This window comes from Hemibagrus wyckioides, linkage group LG03 (assembly GCF_019097595.1).
Source record: "Hemibagrus wyckioides isolate EC202008001 linkage group LG03, SWU_Hwy_1.0, whole genome shotgun sequence".
Classification (NCBI taxonomy): domain Eukaryota; kingdom Metazoa; phylum Chordata; class Actinopteri; order Siluriformes; family Bagridae; genus Hemibagrus; species Hemibagrus wyckioides.
The window spans coordinates 24565761-24588213 of NC_080712.1; the positions used below are offsets into that span (position 1 = coordinate 24565761).

The window sequence follows — 22453 nt, forward strand, 5'->3', positions numbered from 1 at the left end:
ACCCCCTTTTGCAGAATTTTCGGACCGCTATAACTAATTCCCTTTCTGTTTTCACTGCTTTGTTTGTTTGTTTGTTTGTTTGTACTTTTTGCGGTGTATTTTGTGAGACAGTGTACTTCCGCTCACCCTGTAATCGCTGCAGGTTGCTGGATTCACACACTGCTGTTTCAGTCACTGAGAGCAGGCTGCAGAGATGGAGAGTGGTCCAGTCGCTCATGCCGAAAATGCACATGTAGCAGTATGGTTTGCGTTGAAGAGGCTTGACCTTGATGGTTTGTGATTATTCTTGTTGTTGTTGTTGTTGTTGTTATTTTAAAAACATTTATCTTAATCAGATTTATAAGAGAGGATGATTGTGCCTGAGCATCTTGGTTACCATAGCAACCACCAGTCTACGCATAGTACATAGGTTCAAAATCTATCTTTTATTTATATCCCAGTCTTGTAACGAATCAATAAGCGGTTAAAGTATAAAATCTATATACTTTTTTTCCTCGATGTTGAACTATAGCAGTGTCTGAAAGAGTCCTTAAGGAGCACTCAAATATTAACAGGTGCAGCTGACAAAGAGGCAACAGTACAAGTGAGCTGTGCAGCTTGAGTTGGTTATTATTTAGTTAATGGCATTGAACTAATGCTATGCATGAATCAGTGCAATTAAGTTATATAATGAGTTTTCTGCATTAGTGAGTGATGGTTGGTTGTTTTGTAGATGACAGAGTTATAGCTCTGAAAGAAGTTCACATTCCAAGAGGGACAAAAATGACAACAGTGAGGCAGGTATGCTGCTTCTTCTTCTTTTTTTTCCCCCCCTTCTTCTTCTGTGTCTGTGTCTGCTTCTTCTACGTGTCTGAGTCCGTTATTCCCGTTTCTTCACAGATTGTAGCTCATTCTTTCAGACTGGACATTGCTCAGGTCACCTTCAAGGTATTTACAGAAATGTGTCTGATGAGCACTGATTAATATAAACATTTTAAGAAAAGCATCATATGTTTATTTATATTGTAATTAGCTCACATCAAGGCATAGTGTAAGAAATTCTGCTGAAAAGAATTAAATCTCATCACAGATACGAAACAGTCAAGGCTTTTTAATCCCTTTGAATGGCTGCATACCAGTGAACACCAAACAAATGTAAGTCAATGCATTGTATTTTTATTTGCATTGCATCTATTAGGATTTAACATTGTAGTCTTCAAGAATGTAGAATTTGTCATTCAGGTACACACCACTGCACTAACAGTGCAAGATAAAGACAATGACTTTTTAAACTGCTGTATTATATGACCAGTAATGTACATGGTCATTCATCATTTTTATTTATGAAGATTTTGTTTCTTAGGCCTTATGTCTTGGAGGTGGCCAGATATTTTCAGCATGGTATGATTTCTCAAAGATTTTGTTGCATGCCAGTTATGATAAGTTAATTCCTATATATTTATTGTTTCTTCTAAAACCTGTTTTGTTTGTCTGTGTCTAAATAAAGTTAATGCAAAACCCAGAAACATTGCCATGACGGTGATAAACAGAAGCTTGAAGTCAAGACTACAGAGTATTGCAAGAAGGGTAAAACTGCTGTTTTCAAATTTACTTAATACATAATGAAAGAAATTACATCAACTTTATCATCTCCATTCAGTCTATAGAAGTGCAAATGGTGCAGTACAGATATTTTGCAGCCTGGTTATATCAAGTTTGCTTTCATTTTAGATTGAAAGGCTGGAAGAACTCCTTCCTCAAATCAAGCAAAAGCAGAATGAGAAGATGGTCAAGGTAAAAGATAAATTTAAAGAAGCTCACCACGGGATATGTCTAAATTAACCTGAACTTCTCGAGTTCAATAACTCTAATACCAGTCTAATACTTTTCTTTGCAGGATATTGAACTGTTGAATCAGAAACTGATTTTCCTACACAAAAGAATGCAGGTGACTAATAGTTTCCTGTACCGACATACCATACTTAATTTTAGCATTTCACGTTTGAATTAGCATGTCTTGTATGCTTACATGTTTCAACAGATGGCAGAGTCATATTGCTGGGAGGGGATGTTTAAGCGAGCACCACTCTGGTGATCATTTTATAATCTACTCCACACCAGTCTCCTCTGTAAACAGCAGGGAATTTAAATATTTTAACTATGTGCTCATTTTGTTTACCATAGTACAAATAGTAAAGCTTAATACACACTTACCAAAGCATTGTACCACTGACCATTTATCAGTTCCACACATTTATTCATTGTGTTATTGCATATAATACAACCTCTCTATACTTTCAAAAATAAGCCATTCAAGTTGACAAGTATTAATAATGACGCTGATAAAATGAAGTAATAAGGATTTTCTTTCAGCTGTAGTAAAAATGGTTCACTGTTTAAGGCTTTTCAACACTGGGCACTCTGTGTGCACTTTTCAGAAATGCATTACTATTTCTTAAGACAGATACTAATATTAAAGTTAAAAAAAACAACAGCATCCTAGGTGGTGGGCCTCCAGACCACATTGGATTTACACCATGGAATACCCACCAAACCAGTGAGTGAGTTAATGTGCCCTTAGAAGAGACAATTCCCACATATAGGAATTTTAATTATAGGCCCAATCACTTTGTAGTGACCCGTCCAGCTAAGGGTCAAATGTGAACCCAAACCATGTCAGCAAAATGACCTTCACAACAAGCCACAAGTTTCACTTTGCAAATTATTTATATATTATGATAGTGGAGTCGAAGCAGGCTTTCTAGAGGAAGAATTTTGTATCATGTCCAAACACACACAGTGACTTTTAACCCAGTCATTCATTTTTCATTTGTTATTTTACAGGGAAGAATTTTGTGAGTCCCCCGAGTTTTGCTCAGGTTTCAGACAAAACACAGATCACTAGTCTCACACAGTGTTGAGTACAGTATATCTGCTCGGGCTTTCTTATAGAGTAAAGAAATGCATGTGACTAGTTTGCCTCCACTTGTTTATTGTTTCAGGAAAATGTCATCCTAAGCAATGTTCGCTGTCTCAGAGAATTCCCAAAGATGCTAAAAAGTACCAAAATATATTTTCCAAAATACCTTGTATAGAAACCTTATTTGAGCTGCATGACGGATACAGAGTACATATGTACAGATGACTAGCTCTCACTGAGGGCTCCAACTTTACAGTTGCACTACTGAACCTCTGCAGACATCAAGACACTCGTTCATTTCATGTTGGTTGCACTTCTGCTCAGCAACTTAAAAAAACAAAAACAAAAAAACAAAACACTCAATACAATTGGAGCCTCAAGAGGACAGACAAAATAGTCATTACTTGTTAACATACTGAAAATAAAGGAATGATAGTAACATTTCAAATTTAGATTTCTTTGATGATATCCCTTCTTATCAGGAAAGTTAAATGGCTTGAAAATCTGTTTTTACCTCCAAAAATTTAAAACAATTGCATCAATCACAATTTACAAAAAAATGTATTTGAATACAGTTACATGGGTGTTCAGAGCGACACAGATACAATGCAAAACAAAATTATGGCAAGTTCCTGGAAAAATTATGTACAAGGATATCAGCACATAAAAGTTCACAAATTTTACTTGATGCGAGTACGGTCTTTTGAGGGACAGCTGCACTCATTCGTGTGGTCAGGTTGCTGAGGGCCTCTAAACAAATTCTTTACAAAAAATGAGGACAGATGGCTGGTGTACAGTTCAATTTTCTTGCACCTTCAAATTATTTCAAACTAAAACATTTTCTTGGGGTGTCATCCATAAAAAAAAGTCTAGTAGAGTTGTGTTGCGAGAAAAACAGTGTCTGATTGGACTTCATCAGAAGAGCAGTAAGAGAATATAGGGACCACTGATGGTGGCTCTATTCCGTTTTGGATTTTTTGCTGTCGTTGCCATTCTCCTCAGACACCTGCTCCTCGGCCTTGCGTTTCTTTGTGTTCTCATCCTCGCTTTTACCAGTGAAGGGTCTGAAACTGACAATCATACAAGTCATGTTGTCACAGCCTGTGCCATCCCCAGATGTGTCTGGTGCCAAGCAGTGGTCAAGCAGCTGGAATACACACACAGTTCCATCAGTTAATAAGTTGCAGTGGAAAAACTTTTCAAACTGTTTCAACCAATTATGGCTGCCTGAACACAAAGTTTCCAGGTTGTATTAATGAAAAAAAGAGTCAGGAAATCAAATAATTTATGTATTTATTTTTAATGGTAAGAGCTGAAGAGTAGGAGTAAGGCTGGATAATTCTATCACTCAAGTGATAAAAAGGTAAAGTTGCAAATGAGTGAACTAAAAAAAATAAAAAATAAAATAATACTTAATATAACCAATATAAACTGACTGAGTAAAATCAGTCTCAATCATACCCACCTCTTGAATAACAGCAGACAGTGGCTTTGTCTCACTTCCTTCTGCTTTCATTCTCTCATTTACAAAGTCCACAACCTCCTGGCTGCTCATCACATTCCTGTGATCAAGAGATATATTATTAGTACAAACACCATGTTGATTATTTACAAGAGGATTTACCTTGCTTGCATAATGGCCCATTAATCTAACATCACTGCCAGGACACCTGACATTCCCTGTGGATGCCAACAAGTGCTGACCTTGAATTTAACCCCATGCGTAATAATAGTAAAAAGGCTTGTTTTAATAAGGGAAAGAATGAAATGGAAGCCGTTGACCATTTACAGGATTTGAAAGGTCTTGGAGCAGTTTAATCAGGTTGCAATAATAACAGGCATTCAATCAAATTCCAGAATCCTGAAAAGTTACCATGGCTGCTGTAACTCACTTTAAGATCACTTACATACCAGGGTACATTACTTACTCCCATGAGAACCCAATATCAAAAACATTTCAACCAAGGAAAGACTTTTTTGCAGAATGTGACCATTTTAAGGTCTATAAAGTTTAATGTGTTATCCTCACCAGATTCCATCACAAGCAACCACCATGAATTCATGCTCTTCATTGAGAGTCAGTACTTTGACATCTGGTAAAGCAGAAATCATCTGCTCTTCAGGTGGAAGGTTCTTATTCCTCTTGTAAAAGTGGTCCCCTAAACCCAAGAAAACATTTATTTTATACAAACATACAAAATGTTTAAAAGAAAAGGAGAGAGAGAGAGAGGGAGAGAAGCAGTAGAATTTGTACACACCAATAGCCCTGGAAAGGTTTAGTCCTCCATTGACACGGCCGTCCATGGTTACTTTGCCTCCTGCGTTCTTTATTCTGGCCAGCTCCAGTTCATCTTCTGGTTTGTGATCATAGGACATGTCCACTGCTTTGCCTCTCTCCGAGATGACACAGCGAGAGTCTCCAGCATTGGCTACTATTAGCTGTTTACCGCGAATGAGAGCCACTACAGCTGTAGTCCCACTGTCTGAGCCAGGCTGAAAAACAACCACAAGAAAATTTAAAAACTTAATGAGCCTGTCCATATACTCTATGTACAACATACACACACACACACACCATTAAAGGTCAGTGAATCAGATTAGGAAACCTAATCCTCATTCATCTGGTGCATCCCTGTTACAATTATACATCAATATAAACAACTGCATCAATAAATCAAATCATTCTGTTTCATTCCTAAAATAGCCATGATCTGCTGAAGATTGATTTTGCCAATTTCTGCAAATACTTCAGTCTCTACATCATGCAAATCATGACTACACCATTTGCCAACATTCTATCAGATTTGCATTCCAACTTCCAGGGAACAGGCATCAAGTTCACAAAATCTGTACAAGTTAGCATATATTACTGCCAACACTTTTGTAGCTTGCTAGCAACATATCCTCCCACATTAGGATAATGCTACATTAGTGTTATTTTTTCACTGATAGTAATGGACTTCTCATAATGGGTTATAAAATGATAGTTGTGCTGGTTAAATAAAGTTAGTCCATTAACTCCTACATGCTTTGATTAGCAGTTGAGTTTAATCAGATTAAAAATGACAGCACTGCCTTCTACAAATTAGAATTGTTGAATTGAGACCAATAGATATGACCAAAAAACAATCAAAAATGTCAAGTTACCCCATGTCTTTATGTCCCTATACCAAGGTTGAAAGTAAAACATTTGAATGTAGCTTCACACGTGCAGACAGAAAAATAACTTCTTAAATTCACGAAATTTTTTTTATTTCCATCTATAAATCAACATTTATTAGCTCCACCCTAACACTGCTACACTTGCCTCTTCTTTCCCATCCATCCCTGGCAAACACATTTCTTCTTCTTCTTCATCAGTGTCCTCTTCCTCCTCCTCTTCTTCCTCTTCTGTGTCATCCTCTTCATTTTCACTGCTGTCCCCAGCCTCCTGCTCACTGCCATCCTAAGAAATCAACCAAAGAGAAACACAAAATAAAAGTTTTTACTGATAACATGTCCATGCCTTTTTTGCTCTGTTTTGGCATATAGTAAGTACTCCCCCCATTTAAAAACAAAACAGGCAGACAAAATTGCATTTGGTCCAGCAAAATCACACTCAGATTAAATCTAGTTTTGTTTATGCATCCAGTCAAACATACTCTCCTCCTTACCTCTTCATCACTGCCCTCTTCTTCATCCTCCCCTTCGTCTGACTCGTCACTGTCCTCAAAGAACTTGGATTTGGCACTTCCTGGTGTGGGTGCTGCGGAGGAGGAACAAGAAGGTCCTGCGTCTGCTGTGGCTCCAGCTTTCTCCCCATCAGAGGAGCCTCCAGCTGCAGAGCTCCCCCCACAGGAGGCTGTAGCTCTCCTGCATGCCCTCATTTTGGAGCCTCCAGCTGTCTCTTCCAGCTTTGCTTTTCCATTGCTGTCCGTTTCAGATGCCCCACATTCTGTCTCACCGTTGATCCCTTTATTATCTGTATGGACGTTATCTCGGTCTTCCGGCTCTTTGGTGGCATCCTGTCCAAGCTTTTTGCCTGATTTATTCAGGTTCTGTCCATAGCGGACAAGCAGCTCCTCAATTGTCATTGTGGCCTCTTCATGCAGAAGAGCTGTTTCCTCATTATCCACTAAGGGGAGACACGATACAAAGAGCAAGGAGTTATAGCTCAAGCTCTAATGTTGCATTCACTAAAGTGATTTCTAAAACATTATTCTCACCATCATCTTCATCTGCAACTTTTTCTGGTGCTGCCTCCTCTTGTGGGCGGCCAGCTATCTGAATAAGCTCTTTGATAACCTCCTCTGAGGTGATTTGGCTGTCTATAGCCAGGAAAGCATCTTCCAGAGCCTGCAAACATGCAATCCAGGAGTACAGAAATTAGACAGGTAAAGTATTTTTAATCTGATGATCTCCCGGATGTGGTCTTCTCTCTCATAGCACTTTCGCATCAGACAATCACAAATCTGTGTGCAGAACGATCTGTTCCTTAATCGAGCAGTGCAGTCTACTTATGTAATGCTACCAGGGCTGTAAAAGAAAGCATACTCCAGAGGTTATGGGGGGGTTAGTGATATAGTCTATACTCTGCAATAATGGTTGTAAGTACCCCCAAACAAAGATAAATTGCCCAACTGCACTGCACCTGTCTTGTGTAAAAGAAGCATGTTTGAACAGAAGTGAAATTTTTCCACACAAGCATCATGCTCCTAATGACCAGAATGATACAATGCCACAAGAGCTCATACTACATTCACCAATAACCACGGTACATGAAATGACTGACGAATAATTGAATTTTACAAATTACATTGAGATGTCAGATGACCTGAGGTTCAACCTACAGCAATAGCCAAGCAACTACAGTTTTCTGCCTAGCAAACAGAACAAGAGAGAAAGCAGCATTGTTTAAATACATGGAATCTTTTCATGTTAACCCTGGGTCATTCTATAATGAATATCTCTAAAGCTTATGACATTGAAGAGTTTTGGGGTCCAAAGACATCTTAGGTGGTACAGAATTGCCAGCTGTATCCCTGGTCAGGATTATTAGCAAACAGAAAGTGTGTTTATTATCTTTTGCTTAACTGCATACCCGTGCTTATCTTAATCCATCTTACCTTTTGCAGTTTGCCATCTTTATATGCTTTCTGCTGTTTTATGATGTCTGGTAAATATTTGGAGCAGTACAAAGCAACTTCTTCACCTGGCAGAAAAGAGAAATTCACACTCCGTTGTTTCAGTGGACACTTCTCTGTATTTACATGGAGGAAAATCTTCACTCGTACAAACGGTTCGCTAGCTCTGCTTAACTGTGGTGTTTACCTCCATGTCCGTCATAAACGGCGAACATTGCCGTCTCTTCATCCAGCTCTGGGATACAATTGTGAGCGTCCTGAAAACATAAAGAAGAAAATGAGGTGGTGTCCAGTTAAAGGCCACAGAACAGCGCCATATGAACCCTGACGCGAAGCACGGCGCTAATGGCGCGAAAACCTGCACACTGGCGCCGCAGCCTGCGCGAGACCATAGAAACTGCTGGGGGATTAAAACTAAAGCACTTTTCCATCTTAAGCACATAATGAATCGCTCCACACACACACGTGGCAAATAAAGGTCTGTGTGCTGAAGTTACCCAGCCTTCAGTAACCCTTTCTGGAGAGCCAATAGCAGATGGCTAAGCTACATTTTTACCTCCATTGAAACACGCCATCCCTGCATGGCCGCCAGTCCGTAGCTCAGTTTCTGGTTCCCTCCGTCGGCTGTGTTTTTTTCCGTGTTGGGCTTCGATAGGTACGCCCCCATGCTGTCCTGTAGCCGCCAATCGGGATAATGTTAAAAATAATAATAAGAGAACCCTTTAGAGGGTGACGAAAGAGAGTATTAAAAAGTCTCAAAGGCGTGTTGTGTGTCCGTGTAGAACGGATCTTTCACACATTTCCCTCTGATCTCTACTGCTAGCAAAGTGAAAGCGACCAAACCTGGCTAAAGCCGCGCTATTTGGCTACCCGGTACTTTTAGCCGGCTAGCTGACCGATTGCTAACACAAGAGATGCTGCGGGACTTTAAGGCATGCGTTCCCTGACCCGTAACCAGTCAGAAATTAGCCCTCCAAAACCGAGCAGAACTCAAACCGCGCTTCAGTTCAAACGCCGATGCAAATGAGCTCTCTCGCAAAAATACGCAAGTAATCTAACACGTGTGAGAGCTAACATAATCAACAGCCCATCAGATCCATTTTAGAGAGGGCTGACTGAGACTCTACCCGGAAGCGGAAGTACGAGCTTTCGCGCATGACACATGCTCTGCATGCTAATTCCTTTTCCTAAATAGTATCCGAGATCAGAATTTAGCGTGTCCCAAATCGTAGTATGTTCAAATGACTGTCGAAAGGTACCCGGATGGTCTGTTATATCCGGGAGATTTTCGTGTGGATCCGTGCACACTTTATTGTATACTGTATTTTTTTTACTTCACACTGCTCCTTGTGTTGCGGAGGAGTTTTGAATGAATGAAGCAAAGAAACGCAACGAGACGTTTACAGTGTTTATAGTTTTCAATGGCAATGTGCGCATTACGTTTTCTTCCATGACACGACGTGTTAATATGGCCCTGTACTTACACAAGTGTGCACACTCAAAAGTATGTACTTTTTATTTACACACGCGCTCAGAATAAGTAGGCGAATTGGGATGCAGCAATATGCTCAGGGGTGACTCGCATTCGTGAGAACACTGGCTGCGTCACATTTGCGCAGGAAGCGAGAAGCGAGCAGACTGTGAGAACCGACAGGATACCTACTTGTATGCTAAACAAAACAAAAACAACACAACACTGGGTAGAGAAAAGTATTGAGTCGGTGTCCGGTTCAGTTGAGTATAGTGGTTGTATTATATCATATGAGTACAAACACATTCAAATCCTAAAGTAAAATCATTCCCAAATACAAATTCTATTCCTATTCTGTCCTTAATTCAACACCCCATTTCTCCCACAACCCTTAAGTGGACAATTAACACTGAATATGTTTGATAGCATCTCCGTACCCTATAGTAGCTTACAGGAACTCGATTATACAAAATGAATTTTAAAAAACCCTATAACTCCCAAAGCCAAATAAATCTGTTTCAAAAATTGACATTTCTGGCATTTGGGCAGACGCCCTTATCAAGAGTGACTTACAATTTATCTCATTTTATACAACTGAGCAACTGAGGGTTAAGGGCCTTGCTCAGGGGCCCAGCTGTGGTGGAGCTGGGATTCAGACTCATACAGTACAATCAGTAGTCCAATGCCGTAACCACTAAATAATCATAGCCCCAAAAAAGATTTCTACAAAATTTGAGAACTTGAATTAAACTAAATATGATCAAATAGTAACATTTTCCTGTTCATTTGTGCTGCTTTGTGCTTGTATGTTTTATGACAAATAAAATGCTTGCATGGCCTGAGAAATACAACGTAAAATAAAAGAGTGCAATGTTGTTTTTGTCACAAAAACCATAAGAAGCTTCTAGTCTTTTTTCTGAGTCTTTGAATTCAGTGGAGCCTCCATGGTGTCACACAGTGGTTATGTAGAATGTAAATAATTAGGAACCTTTGATGATCAAAATTTTGGAGACTCCAAACAGGTTTCTTCTCGGGAATACTGTTCTTACCATGTCGTTCAGCTGAGCACTGAGATGTCCTGCAGTGTCTGAACTGTTTTTTTGATGGGCTGTTGAGGTCGCAGTTACGGTAGTGCCAGAGAGAGTCCTGTGCGTGGACAGCTCTTTCAGGTGCTCAAAATTTAGAGCTCCGATCACTGCATGGTGGTTGGGCACATTGAGGTGGAGGTGGGACAGAGAGGAGGCGGTTAAACATGAACGTGCTTCAGGACCCCTCTTGTGTGTTTTGCCACCTTTATGCCAGGTGGCAGCATATGAGAGGTCTCTACATTACTCAGGTAGAGTGGTGGGAGGACCTCAAGAGATGGATCACCATCCTGTGCCATTGGTGGGGGCAGGAAAGGACGACGAGAAGGGGGGGAAAGGCCCGAGGTGTGGTCTAGGAGGCTGTATGAGGCCTGGAAAGACTGCGATCATGGGTGGCTCAGGGACACCAGTGAGGCTTTACGAGCCCACTACGAGGCTGAGGCTCAGAGCTACTTTGTCCAGGCCAGAAAAGAGGCACTCGAACAGGATGAGCGCCTGACAAGTTACTTTTCCGGAACATCGGAGGAGGGGCCCTTGTTTGGTAACTTCACCCGGAGACATGTTAAAAGTGGATAGCTTCTTCTATCGTGATCTCTTTGGGGTAAGACAAAAGAAGGACAACTGCACGGCAGCTTTACTGGACGCCGTGTCTGGTAGGGTGCCGAGTGAGAGCGTACCAGATCTGGAGAGAGAGATCTCCCTAGAGGAGGGCCATGCTCTCCCTGAAGACGGATGTTGCTCATGGTGGGGACAGCCTGCCAGCAGAATGGTATCCTGCACAAGAAGGGCGACAGGACCGAGTTGGCAAATTGGAGACCGATCACGTTGTTGATGGTTGAATACAAGATCTTGGCCAAACATGATTTTGGGTCTGAGAGAAATGATGGCTCAGATTGTTCACCCCAATCAGACCTGTGGGGTTCCCGAACGGATTTGTGGCATGAACCTGGCGCTGATTAGAGACGCAATGGCGTGGGCTGATCAATGTCAGGTACCGTTGGCGCTGCTGAGTCTGGACCAAAAGAAGGCCTTCGATTGTGTCTCACACGTGTTTATGTTTATGCTCCTGGAGCGAATGGCTTTGGTCCGAGTTTAAATGGTATTACCTGAGAAAAAAAAATTATATAGTAGACTGAATGTCTGTGAGGAATTTGTACCTGAAAACCAAAAGTGTTTTAAATGTTTACATGAATTTTAATTTAAATAGTCCATTATTGTTTACCTGGACGAATGTTTTTTTCTTTCTAAGCCAGTCTGACTGGACAGACGTCAATGAGCTTGTGGTTTCTTGGTGAGAAACACATTGCAATATCTTCTTCCACCTGATGATGGCAGCAGACTGCTTCAACACAGCTAAAATTCAAGAGCATTTTCTCTCTGACTAGAAATGCTAATTAACTTACAGAATAATATGTAGTCATGGATAGAGAGGAAAAGCAGGAAGGGAGAAGAGGAGATTTCAAAAGAGCTGAGCATAAAAACCTTGAAAGAGGATCCTTAACTAAAGTGGATATACAAGCAAGTATTAAAATGACAATTAAATTATTTATAATAGGGGCTTAGAGGATTCATTATAAGTGTGATTGCCTAGAACCTACAGGTCGATTCACGCTTCCTCCCTTTTTGTGCTGAGTCTGCATGTTCTCATCATGTTTTGGAGGTTTCCTCTGGGTTCTCTGGTTTCCTCCCCAGTCCAGAGACATGTCTTGTAGGCATGTCATTGTCTGTGCTGGTCTCCTTGATTTTATGAGCTTGATTTTATGAGCTTTGTTTATGAAGATATTTTGTGCAATAGCAGACTTACGTAAACTAGTGAATGTGTTAACGTTGCTTACTGGACTTTTTACATGCGTGCACATACACGCGCAGTTACTCGGACATTACGACATTACGTTAATGAACAGAGGTGCCGAAATGTAATACGAAGCTCACTGCTGCTGGCGATGGCAGTTTTAGACGAGACCCGGTCGGACTTCTACATTCTACAATAAAATTTTCGCATGTCAAGGACATCGCTTTCCTGCGACACCCCATTGTTGTTAAACTACCGGAACCTGTAATGACGTTTTATCTAGGCTTCTGATTGGCTAGACAGGCTCCTGACAGCACCTAACAGGGCGTTTTGCGTTTTCATGTGGACAAAGATATTTTTTAACATGTAGGGCGTGTGGACAGAATTAAAAAACAAAAAACAAAAAAAAAACAAGTAGAAAAATCTCCATTTTTAAAAATACCCAGCTACGTGTGGACATGGCCTTAGTTCCCCTGGAATATGCTCCAGGTTTCCCCACAACAATACTAAGTAAAGACAGAGCACAGAGAATATAAACAAGCTGATAAACATCTTACAGGGATTACCAGTCTTTAGTCCAGCATCTGAGTCCACTTTTACAATGTTGCAGAGTGTCTTTAGAGGTTTAGAAGTGTTGTGGAGGAACCTCTGATTTGTACATAGGGAACCCAGAGGCATAGGCTATCTTCAGTCAGATTTACCAAATTGCACCAAACAACTCACAACCACAAGAGGGAGGCAAATATACCAAACCTTGTTACCAATGATATAATGTAACTAATGTATTCCCACCTCACACCCAGTGTTCCCAGCGTAGGCTCCAGATCCACCACAGTCATGTCCAGGATAAATCATTTAATGAAGATGAGTGAATTCATTCATGAAAGTAATAAAGAACTTCTCTAACATTTTCATTATCAGCAAAAAACAAATTCTGATTTGAACATAAGGGAACATCCATCGTTAAACTGTATTCAGACATGCTCATGCGTATCTCTTGAAAATAATGTTAAATATACAATAGATATCACCATCATCTCTTCGAATTTACTGAGATGCACAGTAATTTTTATACAGAAGTAATGTGTAATATTCAATGTTATCTGATGTGGTGGTTGACGTGTTCATTGGCGGTTTGGCAAGTTTATTATAAAAATGGTGATTGAATTACAGAAGAAGAAGCTGCCAGTGAGTTTCTGTGTTTGGCACATGTTCATCAACAGAACAGAAAGCATTTCTAGGACAAAACAAAGTATTTCACAATCATAAGATGAGGTCATAAACAAATAGTATCACACTGTGAGCCAAGGGCCACAACCAAGATAAATTCAGAATATATTATATACTGATGAACAGAAATGATCAGAATGAGGCTTCAATAGATGAAAATGAAAAAATTTATTGAACTAAATGAAGTTAAAAAATGAACTCTATAAGCCCTTACATTAAAAGATAAAACTATAGAAGATATTCAACACTTACGATAAGCTCTGTGAAATAAAGCGCCACTGCAGGCTCCCACATGTCTACGTCCCACATCCAAAAATCCTCCCTCAAACTTTCACAAAAGAAAGACAACAAGCCCCATTAATGCCACGTCTTATCAGGGTGAACAATATTGGAAAGCATTCAACATTCAAGCATAACTTAAATCAATAAATCTCAGGATGAGACACTTACTGTCTCAGGTGCTGAGCCGCTGGTAAAGAATCCGAAGATGAGCAGCTCATAAAACACAAAGTTGTAATGGTGGAGCTGCACAAAAGAGATTTAAAAAGAAATTTACATTATGTGTATGTTTACATATTGTATTATAATTACTATGTAATTAAAATCTTCTACATTTAAACATGTAATTTTACAGAGGCATCTGTAAGCTTATATTGGCCCCAAAAAGCTTGACTGCATTGGATTACTGGTTGGATGGCGTTCTCAAGAATCGGATGAGAGCCTCATAGGCCAGCGGCACACAAACTGCCTCCTGTTAAACAACACAAATCTCTATAACTCAATTTGGCCATGGTTCTCAACATGGCTATTTATTTTAAACCCTAACAAGAAGCAGTATGTAAGCCTAAACATGCCCAGTTCTCCATCAAAGATACGTACATGATGTAATGCATGAGACAAATTTCTGTTGCATATCAGATCTTCATCATGTACATTTTATTTTAATATTTATTCTAAGAATGGCTTTAATTCTAAACAGGCCATGGTTGTTATTAAACAGAAAATAAGCTGTTGATGTGAGTTATTCCCATAGACTTCATTACCTCATGTTTAATGTAACCATTACAACATTTTGAAGGGGGGAGGGGGGCACAAAATGGGGGGAAATGAGGGAAAATGTTTTTGCATTTACATACATTTAGGGATTATGGTGATACAAAATCCAGGAAATAATTAATAATTAATTATAATGATAACTTCTGCCAAAAAGAATAGCAGGCTACTAAACTATGTATATAAAAAGATGTTCTACTTTCTTTTATTGTTTACTCGGGGCCGATCGCCAAGACTTGAGAAAATCATTTTTATAAATTCAAAAATTAATTAATCACATTAAATTACCATTAATGTTTTATGTGTGAATAAAATTTAAATAATGTGACACTCAATTTCCACTGTTAAACAAACATTTATTTCAAACTAACTGCTGCACCTGATAATGTAAAATAAATCACTTGTTGCAGAGGACATTTGTCAGAGACACATCCACCAAACCGCAGGGGTTTAGAATAGAGAAAAAGCTTAAGCACAGAAAAAAACATAGGATTCCATTGATTCCTGGATTGTAGCCAAGGAACTTTACGGTACCACTTTTCTTGGAACCGTAGTGTTTTGTTGGTCAGCTGCTGCCCTGCAATGAGCTTTAGGTTATCATGGTTGGGTTCAGCTTCCTGCTTGTCTGCCTGCACATCTTCGCTTGCATCTGTCCTCTCAGATCTCTCCTATGAAATATGAAAATGTGCTAGCCTGTTCCTGAGATGAGACATAATTAAAATAAATTACATGACTCTTTACACAGCACATACCTGCACCTCTGAGCTACTTCCCTGTCTCACCCTCCCTGTCTTGAAGCCTCTCCACCTCATCTGTCCTCTGATATGAAAGCATGACACAAATAAAAATAAACAAAAGTTTATTGAAACTATATGGAAACGGTCAGCAAAAAACTATCAAGGCCCGACTCTTTGTTTCGCTCCCACCACACAAGTGAGCAGGTAAATAATATGAAACCACACCCATGTGATGATGTGACCATGTTAAAATATTCTAAACATCTAAACACACACTTTGGCTCCTACAAGAAGAGCATTAAATTTGATAATATTCAAACTGTATTCACTACTTATCATGTACACTTCTTCCCTTTTATCACCAAGATAAAAATAAAATCAAGATAAAAATCATGGGCTTTCAAACAGCACATACAACCTACCTGTAATGTGCTGCTACTGCTTCTCCCTGTCTCACCCTCTCTGTTCTGAAGCAGCTCCACCTCATCTGTCCTCTGATATGAAAACGACTGAGTTATGATCATATTCTTATAATAAATATAAAACAGTAAACTAGCATCCAGAGTCTGCTTGTCATACAATGCTGGCAGAAAGTCAACCAACTCACATCTCCTTTCTTTCTATTTATCCATGATGACAAAGTCAACTGTTGCTGCTTCTAGTGTTTCATCTCAACCGCGATACCTGTTCATTACACCTGTCAGTGAGCTATTTTTAGAGTGTGCACACGACGTTCCTGGACGCGGACATGGGCATTGACACAGGCAGACTCTCTGTATCCTGCTCGGTCCTGCTTCTCTGTGGCGATGACTGCGTGTGGTTAAAAATCATAACAAACAAATTTTAAAGCTGGGGGACTCAAACGGGATTTTGAAAAGTGGGGGACATGTCCCCCTGTCCCCAGTGGAAATTACACCCCTGACTAAATAATTGATAATTGGATGACAGCTGTCTGAGAGATGAGGAATATTTCCAACACAGTCTGTAACAATAACCCCTTCTGGTGGATACAAAAGGTAACAATGTCCACTTTCTGTGTAGCCCATAGACACTTTAGCCCATTAAATTGAAACCAAAAAGGATGATCAGGAAGCACTGGGTCACAGCACACATACAGTCTCCTTCAAAAGTCTCCTTCAAAAGCCAATTGTTTGTTTTTTGCTATACTCCTAACACTTAATATTTAGTTTTATCTGCTGTTGCAAAAACACATCAAAATGAGCTTGTGAGGCTTTTCCAGACTTGTACTGCAGGTCTTGTTTGTTAGAGAAGCGTGATTGGTCACTCCAGAGAACACGTCTCCACTGCTCTAGAGTCCAGTGGTGGCATGTTTTACACCACTTGATGATGTAAGGCTTGGATGCAGCTGCTCAGCCATGAAAACCCATTCCATGAAGCTCTCTACGTATTGCTCTTGAGCTAATTTCAAGGCCATACAAAGTTTGAAGGTCTGTAGGTATTGACTCTGCAGAAATGTGGTCGCTTCTGCACAGCATATGCTCAGCATCCGCTGACCACACTCTGTCATTTTACATGGCCATTTTACATACCACTTCATAGATGAGTTTCTGTTGTTCCTAACTGCTTCCATTTTGTTATAATACCACTAACAGTTGACCGTGTAATATTTAGTAGTGAGGAAATTTCATGAATGGATGCGTTATTGCACAGGTGGCAACCAATCACAGTACCACGCTTGAAATCAGTGAGCTCCTGAGAGTGACCCATTCTTTCACAAATGTTTGTAGAAGCTTTCTGTATGCCTAGGTGCTTGATTTTATACATCTGTGGTCATGGACATGATTGGAACACCTGGATTCAATGATTTGGAGAGGTATCCTAAAACTTTTGGCAATATAGTGTATGTGTATACATATAAATGGCCAGGATGAGAAGCTCACCTCGCTTAGGCAATTTAGTCATGGCAGATTCAGGAGTATCAGGCGATGTTGTATCTGCTCCATCCTCTACCAACTGGATCTACATTAGAATAAAAGGATAGAAGGTAAGGAAAAAAGGATAGAATAAAAGGTGCATAGTTTTTGTAATGTGTTTACCTGTGACTGCCGCACAAATACAAGATTCAAGATTCAAGAAGCTTTTATTGTCATTTCAACCACATATAGCTGACGCAGTGCATAGTGAAATGAAACAACGTTTCTACAGGACCCTGGTGCTACATAAACATGCAACATAATGTTCAAACACAAAAAAACACCAACACAGAGCTAGTAGTAGAAGTTTGTCCAAGCCACATGAAGTGCAAAGTGTGCAACAAGGTGCAAACAGAGCAAAGACACGACAGTGCAGAAACAATAAGTACAAAAAACAACACAAAAACAGGACACATAGCGAAGAAAAATAACATATCTAATGAAATGAAAATTAAATGAAATTAAATAAAGTAATATATATATATATATATATATATATATATATATATAGCTCTGGAAAAAAATAAGACCACTGGCCAAGCTCCAGATTTGAACCCTATTAAAAACCTCTGGAATGTCATCAAGAGGAAGATGGATGGTCACAAACCATCAAGTAAAGCTGAGCTGTTTGCTTTTTTGCTAAAAGGGTGGTATAAAGTTACCCAACAGCAATGTGAAAAACTGGTGGAGAGCATGGAGCCAAAACCCATGCAAATCGGGGTTATTCCACCAAATACCGATTTCTTAATGTTATTTAGCCAAAGCATTAACACAATTTGTTTACAAATTATTTGCATTTTGTTTTATTAGAGTTATTAAAGCTCTGCAAATACTGCATGATCTTGGGTCATTTCTTTAAATATACACTCTAAATAACAATAGTTATATTTTGAATTTAGGAGAAATATTGTCAGCAGTTTACAAAAAATGAAACAAAACTGTTCATCTCACCAATACATGCATCTGTAAGAAAAAAACATAAGAAACTGATTATTTTGCAGTGGTCTCTAATTTTTTTTCCAGAGCTGTATATATACAGTTTTGAAATATAAATGATATAAGAATATATGTAAAATAAAATAATAAATGAATAACGCAGATATAGACGTCCATCATTTTTTATTTTAATAATATAAGCATTGATGATAATGTATGTGAGGGTGAGAGAAGATTAGAGCGCATGCGCACTGACTGCAGCGTCACGTGACTTTGTTCTTTTTTGGAACGTTTACTTTCAAATTCGAAAGTGTTTTGAGTTGAAGGTCGCAAGATTTGGACTCTACTTTGCGATTACTGCTACACCTCTCCATCACTTTTATTCCTACAACACTTCTGGGATTGGACTCCTACACCGACTCTGCACCACCAGCGAGGATGAACTTCGGAGGAGAAGACGCGCTACAGCGGCAGGACGCGGACCTTCAGCCCGGATCGAGCGGACTACCTGACTACTACTACGACCCCTGGACCGGTGAGTTACTGAGTTTTTACCTTTTTATTAAAGTAACAAGTGCTTTAGTGAGTAAAACTGTGTTAAAAACAGCACTAAACAGGCGGAAACGCGATTAGGGATATCGTTTTGTATGGTTAGACAGTTTTGGGGAAAAGCGATCTGTTCGTTGTTATTTGGCTAATCGTTTTATTTACATGATCATTATCCTAAAGTTTGTGGGCATAAAGTGGTGTAAAATGGATAAGGTTGGACCTTTAAGCCAAAATAACTGGCAAAATTAGCACATTTACTAAAAGTTTACTAAAGTCAATCGGAGGAGGAGAAATATTAGCGAAGATCAGCTTGGCGGCTAGTTAGCATAGCTAATGTGGCTAAATAATTGTTTTTCCGTGTTCAGAGTTCATAAAAGCGATGAGAAACATCGGAGTAAACACTGATGAAGTAAAAACTAACCCTTAATAGACATTATCTGAAAGTTTTTTTCGGGACTGAGTTAGCAGTGAGATAAGTTGGTCATGTGACTGTCTACATTTGCAGCTAAAACGTAAATAGAGAGAATGTATGTAGAGTTATAGGAGGATTACTGTAATATAACTTGTACATACTGAGTGATGTTTTTCTGCTGTACAAAACAGATGCTGTACTATTAAACTAAAGGTTTCTGCTTCCTATTGTGAGTTGTGCAGATGTTTCTCACTGTTTGTCTTTTGACACAGGGAGACGACAGGAACAAACGCCTTTTGGTCGTTTTCCTCAAGACGGAGGTGATGAGAATGAGGTGGCTGTGAGGAGCTCATCCCCCTTTAGGAGCCCATCCCCACCCTTTAGGAGCCCATCCCCACCCTTTAGGAACCCATCCCCACCTGCATGGAGCCCATCCCCACCCATGAGGAACCCATCCCCGCCCATGAGGATCCCATCCCCACCCTTTAGGAACCCATCCCCTCCCATGAGTATCCCATCCCCACCTGCATGGAGCCCATCCCCACCCATGAGGGTCCTTTTACGTATATGGGACCAGTCACCTGTAAGGAGCCCATTCCCACCCATGAGAAACCCATCCCCACCTGCATGGAGCCCATCCCCACCCATGGGGGTCCTTTTACCTATATGGGACCAGTCACCTGTAAGGAGCCCATCCCCACCTGTAAGGAGCCCATCCCCACCCATCAGAAACCTATCCCCACCTGTAAGGAGGCCATCCCCACCCATCAGAAACCTATCCCCACCTGTAAGGAGGCCATCCCCACCCATCAGAAACCTATCCCCACCTGTAAGGAGGCCATCCCCACCCATAAGGAACCCATTCCCATCAAGGATACCATCCCCTATAGGAAGTCCTTCCAGGATCCCACGCCAGGATCCCACGTTAGGATCCCATTCCATCGTTGTGTTGCGCGACATAGAGTCTGGTCAGCCTTACGTTCCAGCATCTGTTACCTTTAATGTTTGGCGCCAGCGAATAAGTAGGAGGGATGAAGAGGAAGACAATCAAGTAGTCCCTTCTGGTGAGAGCCATTAGAGTAAGAAATGATGAAGTAAAAATTAACCCTTAATAGACATGAATATAGTTTTCTTTGAAAGTTTTTTTCAGGGGGTGAGTTTGCAGTGATATAAGTAGGTTATGTGACCATCTACATTTGCAGCTAAAACGTAAATACAGAGAATGTATGTACTGTTGTAGGAAGATTACTGTAATATAACTTGTGTACATACTTTAGAGTGATGTTTTTCTGCTGTATGAAACAGATACTGTACTATTAAACTGAAGGTTTCTGCTTCCTTTTATGAGTTGTGCAGATGTTTCTCATTGTTTATATCTTTTTGATGCATTCCAGCTTATCCTGTTCTAGACCAGCAGAAAAGGTCGAGGGATGAAGAAGAAGAGGAAGACGATGAATTCTTTTCTGCTAGTAGACGACAGCGTGTGGATCCTGAATGGGAGATGCAGGTAGTCACAAGGTCCCTCCAATTACCCGTTGAAGCCATTCCTGAACTAAGCAGACATCTTTAAGCTATCCCCAAATATATCGCCTCATTTTCATCACCCCATATTCATCATGTGGTAAGTATCAGTGGTAGGTATCTCTGGTAGGTATTTGGCCTCTAGTCTACAGCTTTAGTCTGTTTTTAAATTTGTAGTGAATATTTCACCTCCAGACTCCAGCAGTAGTCCTTTATTTATGTAAATTATTAAGCTTTTAAACATGTGAGGTGGTAAGAATCAGCTTGATACCTTCTTTTCTGTTCTGTTGTCACGAGGTCATCGTTCAACCTTCTTCCTCTCGCCTTGTAGATGTCTGAGCCCAAGCACACTTTGTACAAACTAAAAACTAAATTTACACAAATGAAATGTTTACATACCCTTGATTCTTAATATTTTGTGTTATTACCTGGATGAATAACGACTGTTTTTATGTTGATCATCCAAGTAACGACACACAGTAGTAAGAATCAAGTGTATGTAAACTTTTGAACTGGTTCATTTGTGTAAATTCAGTTAAAATTTTGTCTTGTGGATAAATGTAAACATGTGTCATGTGAAATAAATTGTTCAGGGCAAAACGTAATAAAAAAACAATCTGCAATTTATAAGATCCTGCTCATTTCTCTAATTGATTAACATTTTGCAGATGTAGCAAGGGGTTGTAAACTCATAACTTCAACTATACATGTAACCTGTACCTTTTTTTTTTTTAGAGAACCCGCCTTATGAGCCGTTCCGATGATTTTATTCCATTTTATTACTTTAGGTCACTTTATGACTTTAAATTCTCTGCGTTTTTGAGCAGGTATCCAGGGGATTCTTACTACCATCACTGTGACTTTAACATAATTTTGGTAAAATAATAATAAAAGAAAAATAGGGTAAAGTAGTTCTAGCAATTATGTTAGTTTATATATGTCTGGTTAGTGTTAAATGTATAGGCTTGTTACTATAGTATGTCGTATATTTAGGACATATGAATTAGTGTTTATTATAGAATTGATAAGAAACCAGTTTTCTGTTTATAAATATGTAGGTTATATATATTACTGTAAATATTTATATTGTTGTAAATATGTATATATGAAGTATTTAAGATTAAGATTTTAAGATTATAAAATATTAGTAATGTACAGATTATAAGTCATGTTTGCTGTAAAATAGTTAATAAATTTTATTTTTCTTCAACACTTATGCATCAAGTGTCTTTTTTATAACACTTTAAGCATTTATTGTATATTAACCAGTCATACAGTAAAATACAGTACAGTAAAATAATAATAAAATAATAGTACTGAAACATATTAAAATAATGCATGTCTTCATCTAGATTCCAGCATTGTCATAAAAATATATCTTAAAAATAAAAATATATAAATGTACAGTTTGTAATAAGTTCATGTTTGCTCTTTAAATAATCAATAAAAGTTCTTTATTTTTCTTCAACACTCATGTGTCAAGTGTCTTTCTTATAACACACTATAAGCATTCCTCATTTCACATATAATTACAATGTAGAAATAAACTTTTCTCCCATAAGCAAATACATTCCTGCCAACAGTCTGAACATGTTAAATCTGTATAATTAATAATCTGCTGTTGCCATAATGCCTCATAAATTGATAACAGGTTCATCTTAAGGTGAAATTTTACTATTACATGTTTAAATTCAATCTCACAAGCGACTTT

The 22453-nt window shown here is 39.2% G+C and overlaps 3 protein-coding genes across 3 annotated transcripts; 2 read left to right on the top strand and 1 right to left on the bottom strand.

Moving 5' to 3' along the window:
* The first annotated feature begins 132 nt into the window (after positions 1 to 132).
* si:zfos-1056e6.1 (uncharacterized protein LOC107988029 homolog) lies at positions 133 to 3109 on the top strand. Its single transcript, XM_058386362.1, has 9 exons — positions 133 to 272; positions 713 to 780; positions 880 to 927; positions 1070 to 1134; positions 1343 to 1380; positions 1487 to 1566; positions 1711 to 1773; positions 1877 to 1927; positions 2021 to 3109. The coding sequence occupies exons 1-9, from the start codon at positions 194 to 196 to the stop codon at positions 2072 to 2074; spliced, it is 546 nt and encodes a 181-aa protein (XP_058242345.1). The 5' UTR covers positions 133 to 193; the 3' UTR covers positions 2075 to 3109.
* Positions 2952 to 9170, bottom strand: ppm1g (protein phosphatase, Mg2+/Mn2+ dependent, 1G). The gene is made up of 10 exons (XM_058386358.1): positions 8579 to 9170; positions 8210 to 8279; positions 8005 to 8090; positions 7105 to 7234; positions 6553 to 7013; positions 6207 to 6344; positions 5158 to 5392; positions 4929 to 5058; positions 4365 to 4461; positions 2952 to 4046 (listed from the first exon to the last, which is right to left on the bottom strand). The coding sequence occupies exons 1-10, from the start codon at positions 8687 to 8689 to the stop codon at positions 3858 to 3860; spliced, it is 1647 nt and encodes a 548-aa protein (XP_058242341.1). The 5' UTR covers positions 8690 to 9170; the 3' UTR covers positions 2952 to 3857.
* A 9387-nt stretch (positions 9171 to 18557) lies between these two features.
* On the top strand, positions 18558 to 21795 carry LOC131351127 (uncharacterized). Its single transcript, XM_058386361.1, has 3 exons — positions 18558 to 18795; positions 19494 to 20285; positions 20616 to 21795. Exons 1-3 carry the CDS (start codon positions 18699 to 18701, stop codon positions 20789 to 20791), a joined length of 1065 nt encoding a protein of 354 aa, XP_058242344.1. The 5' UTR covers positions 18558 to 18698; the 3' UTR covers positions 20792 to 21795.
* The last annotated feature ends 658 nt before the right edge of the window (positions 21796 to 22453 follow it).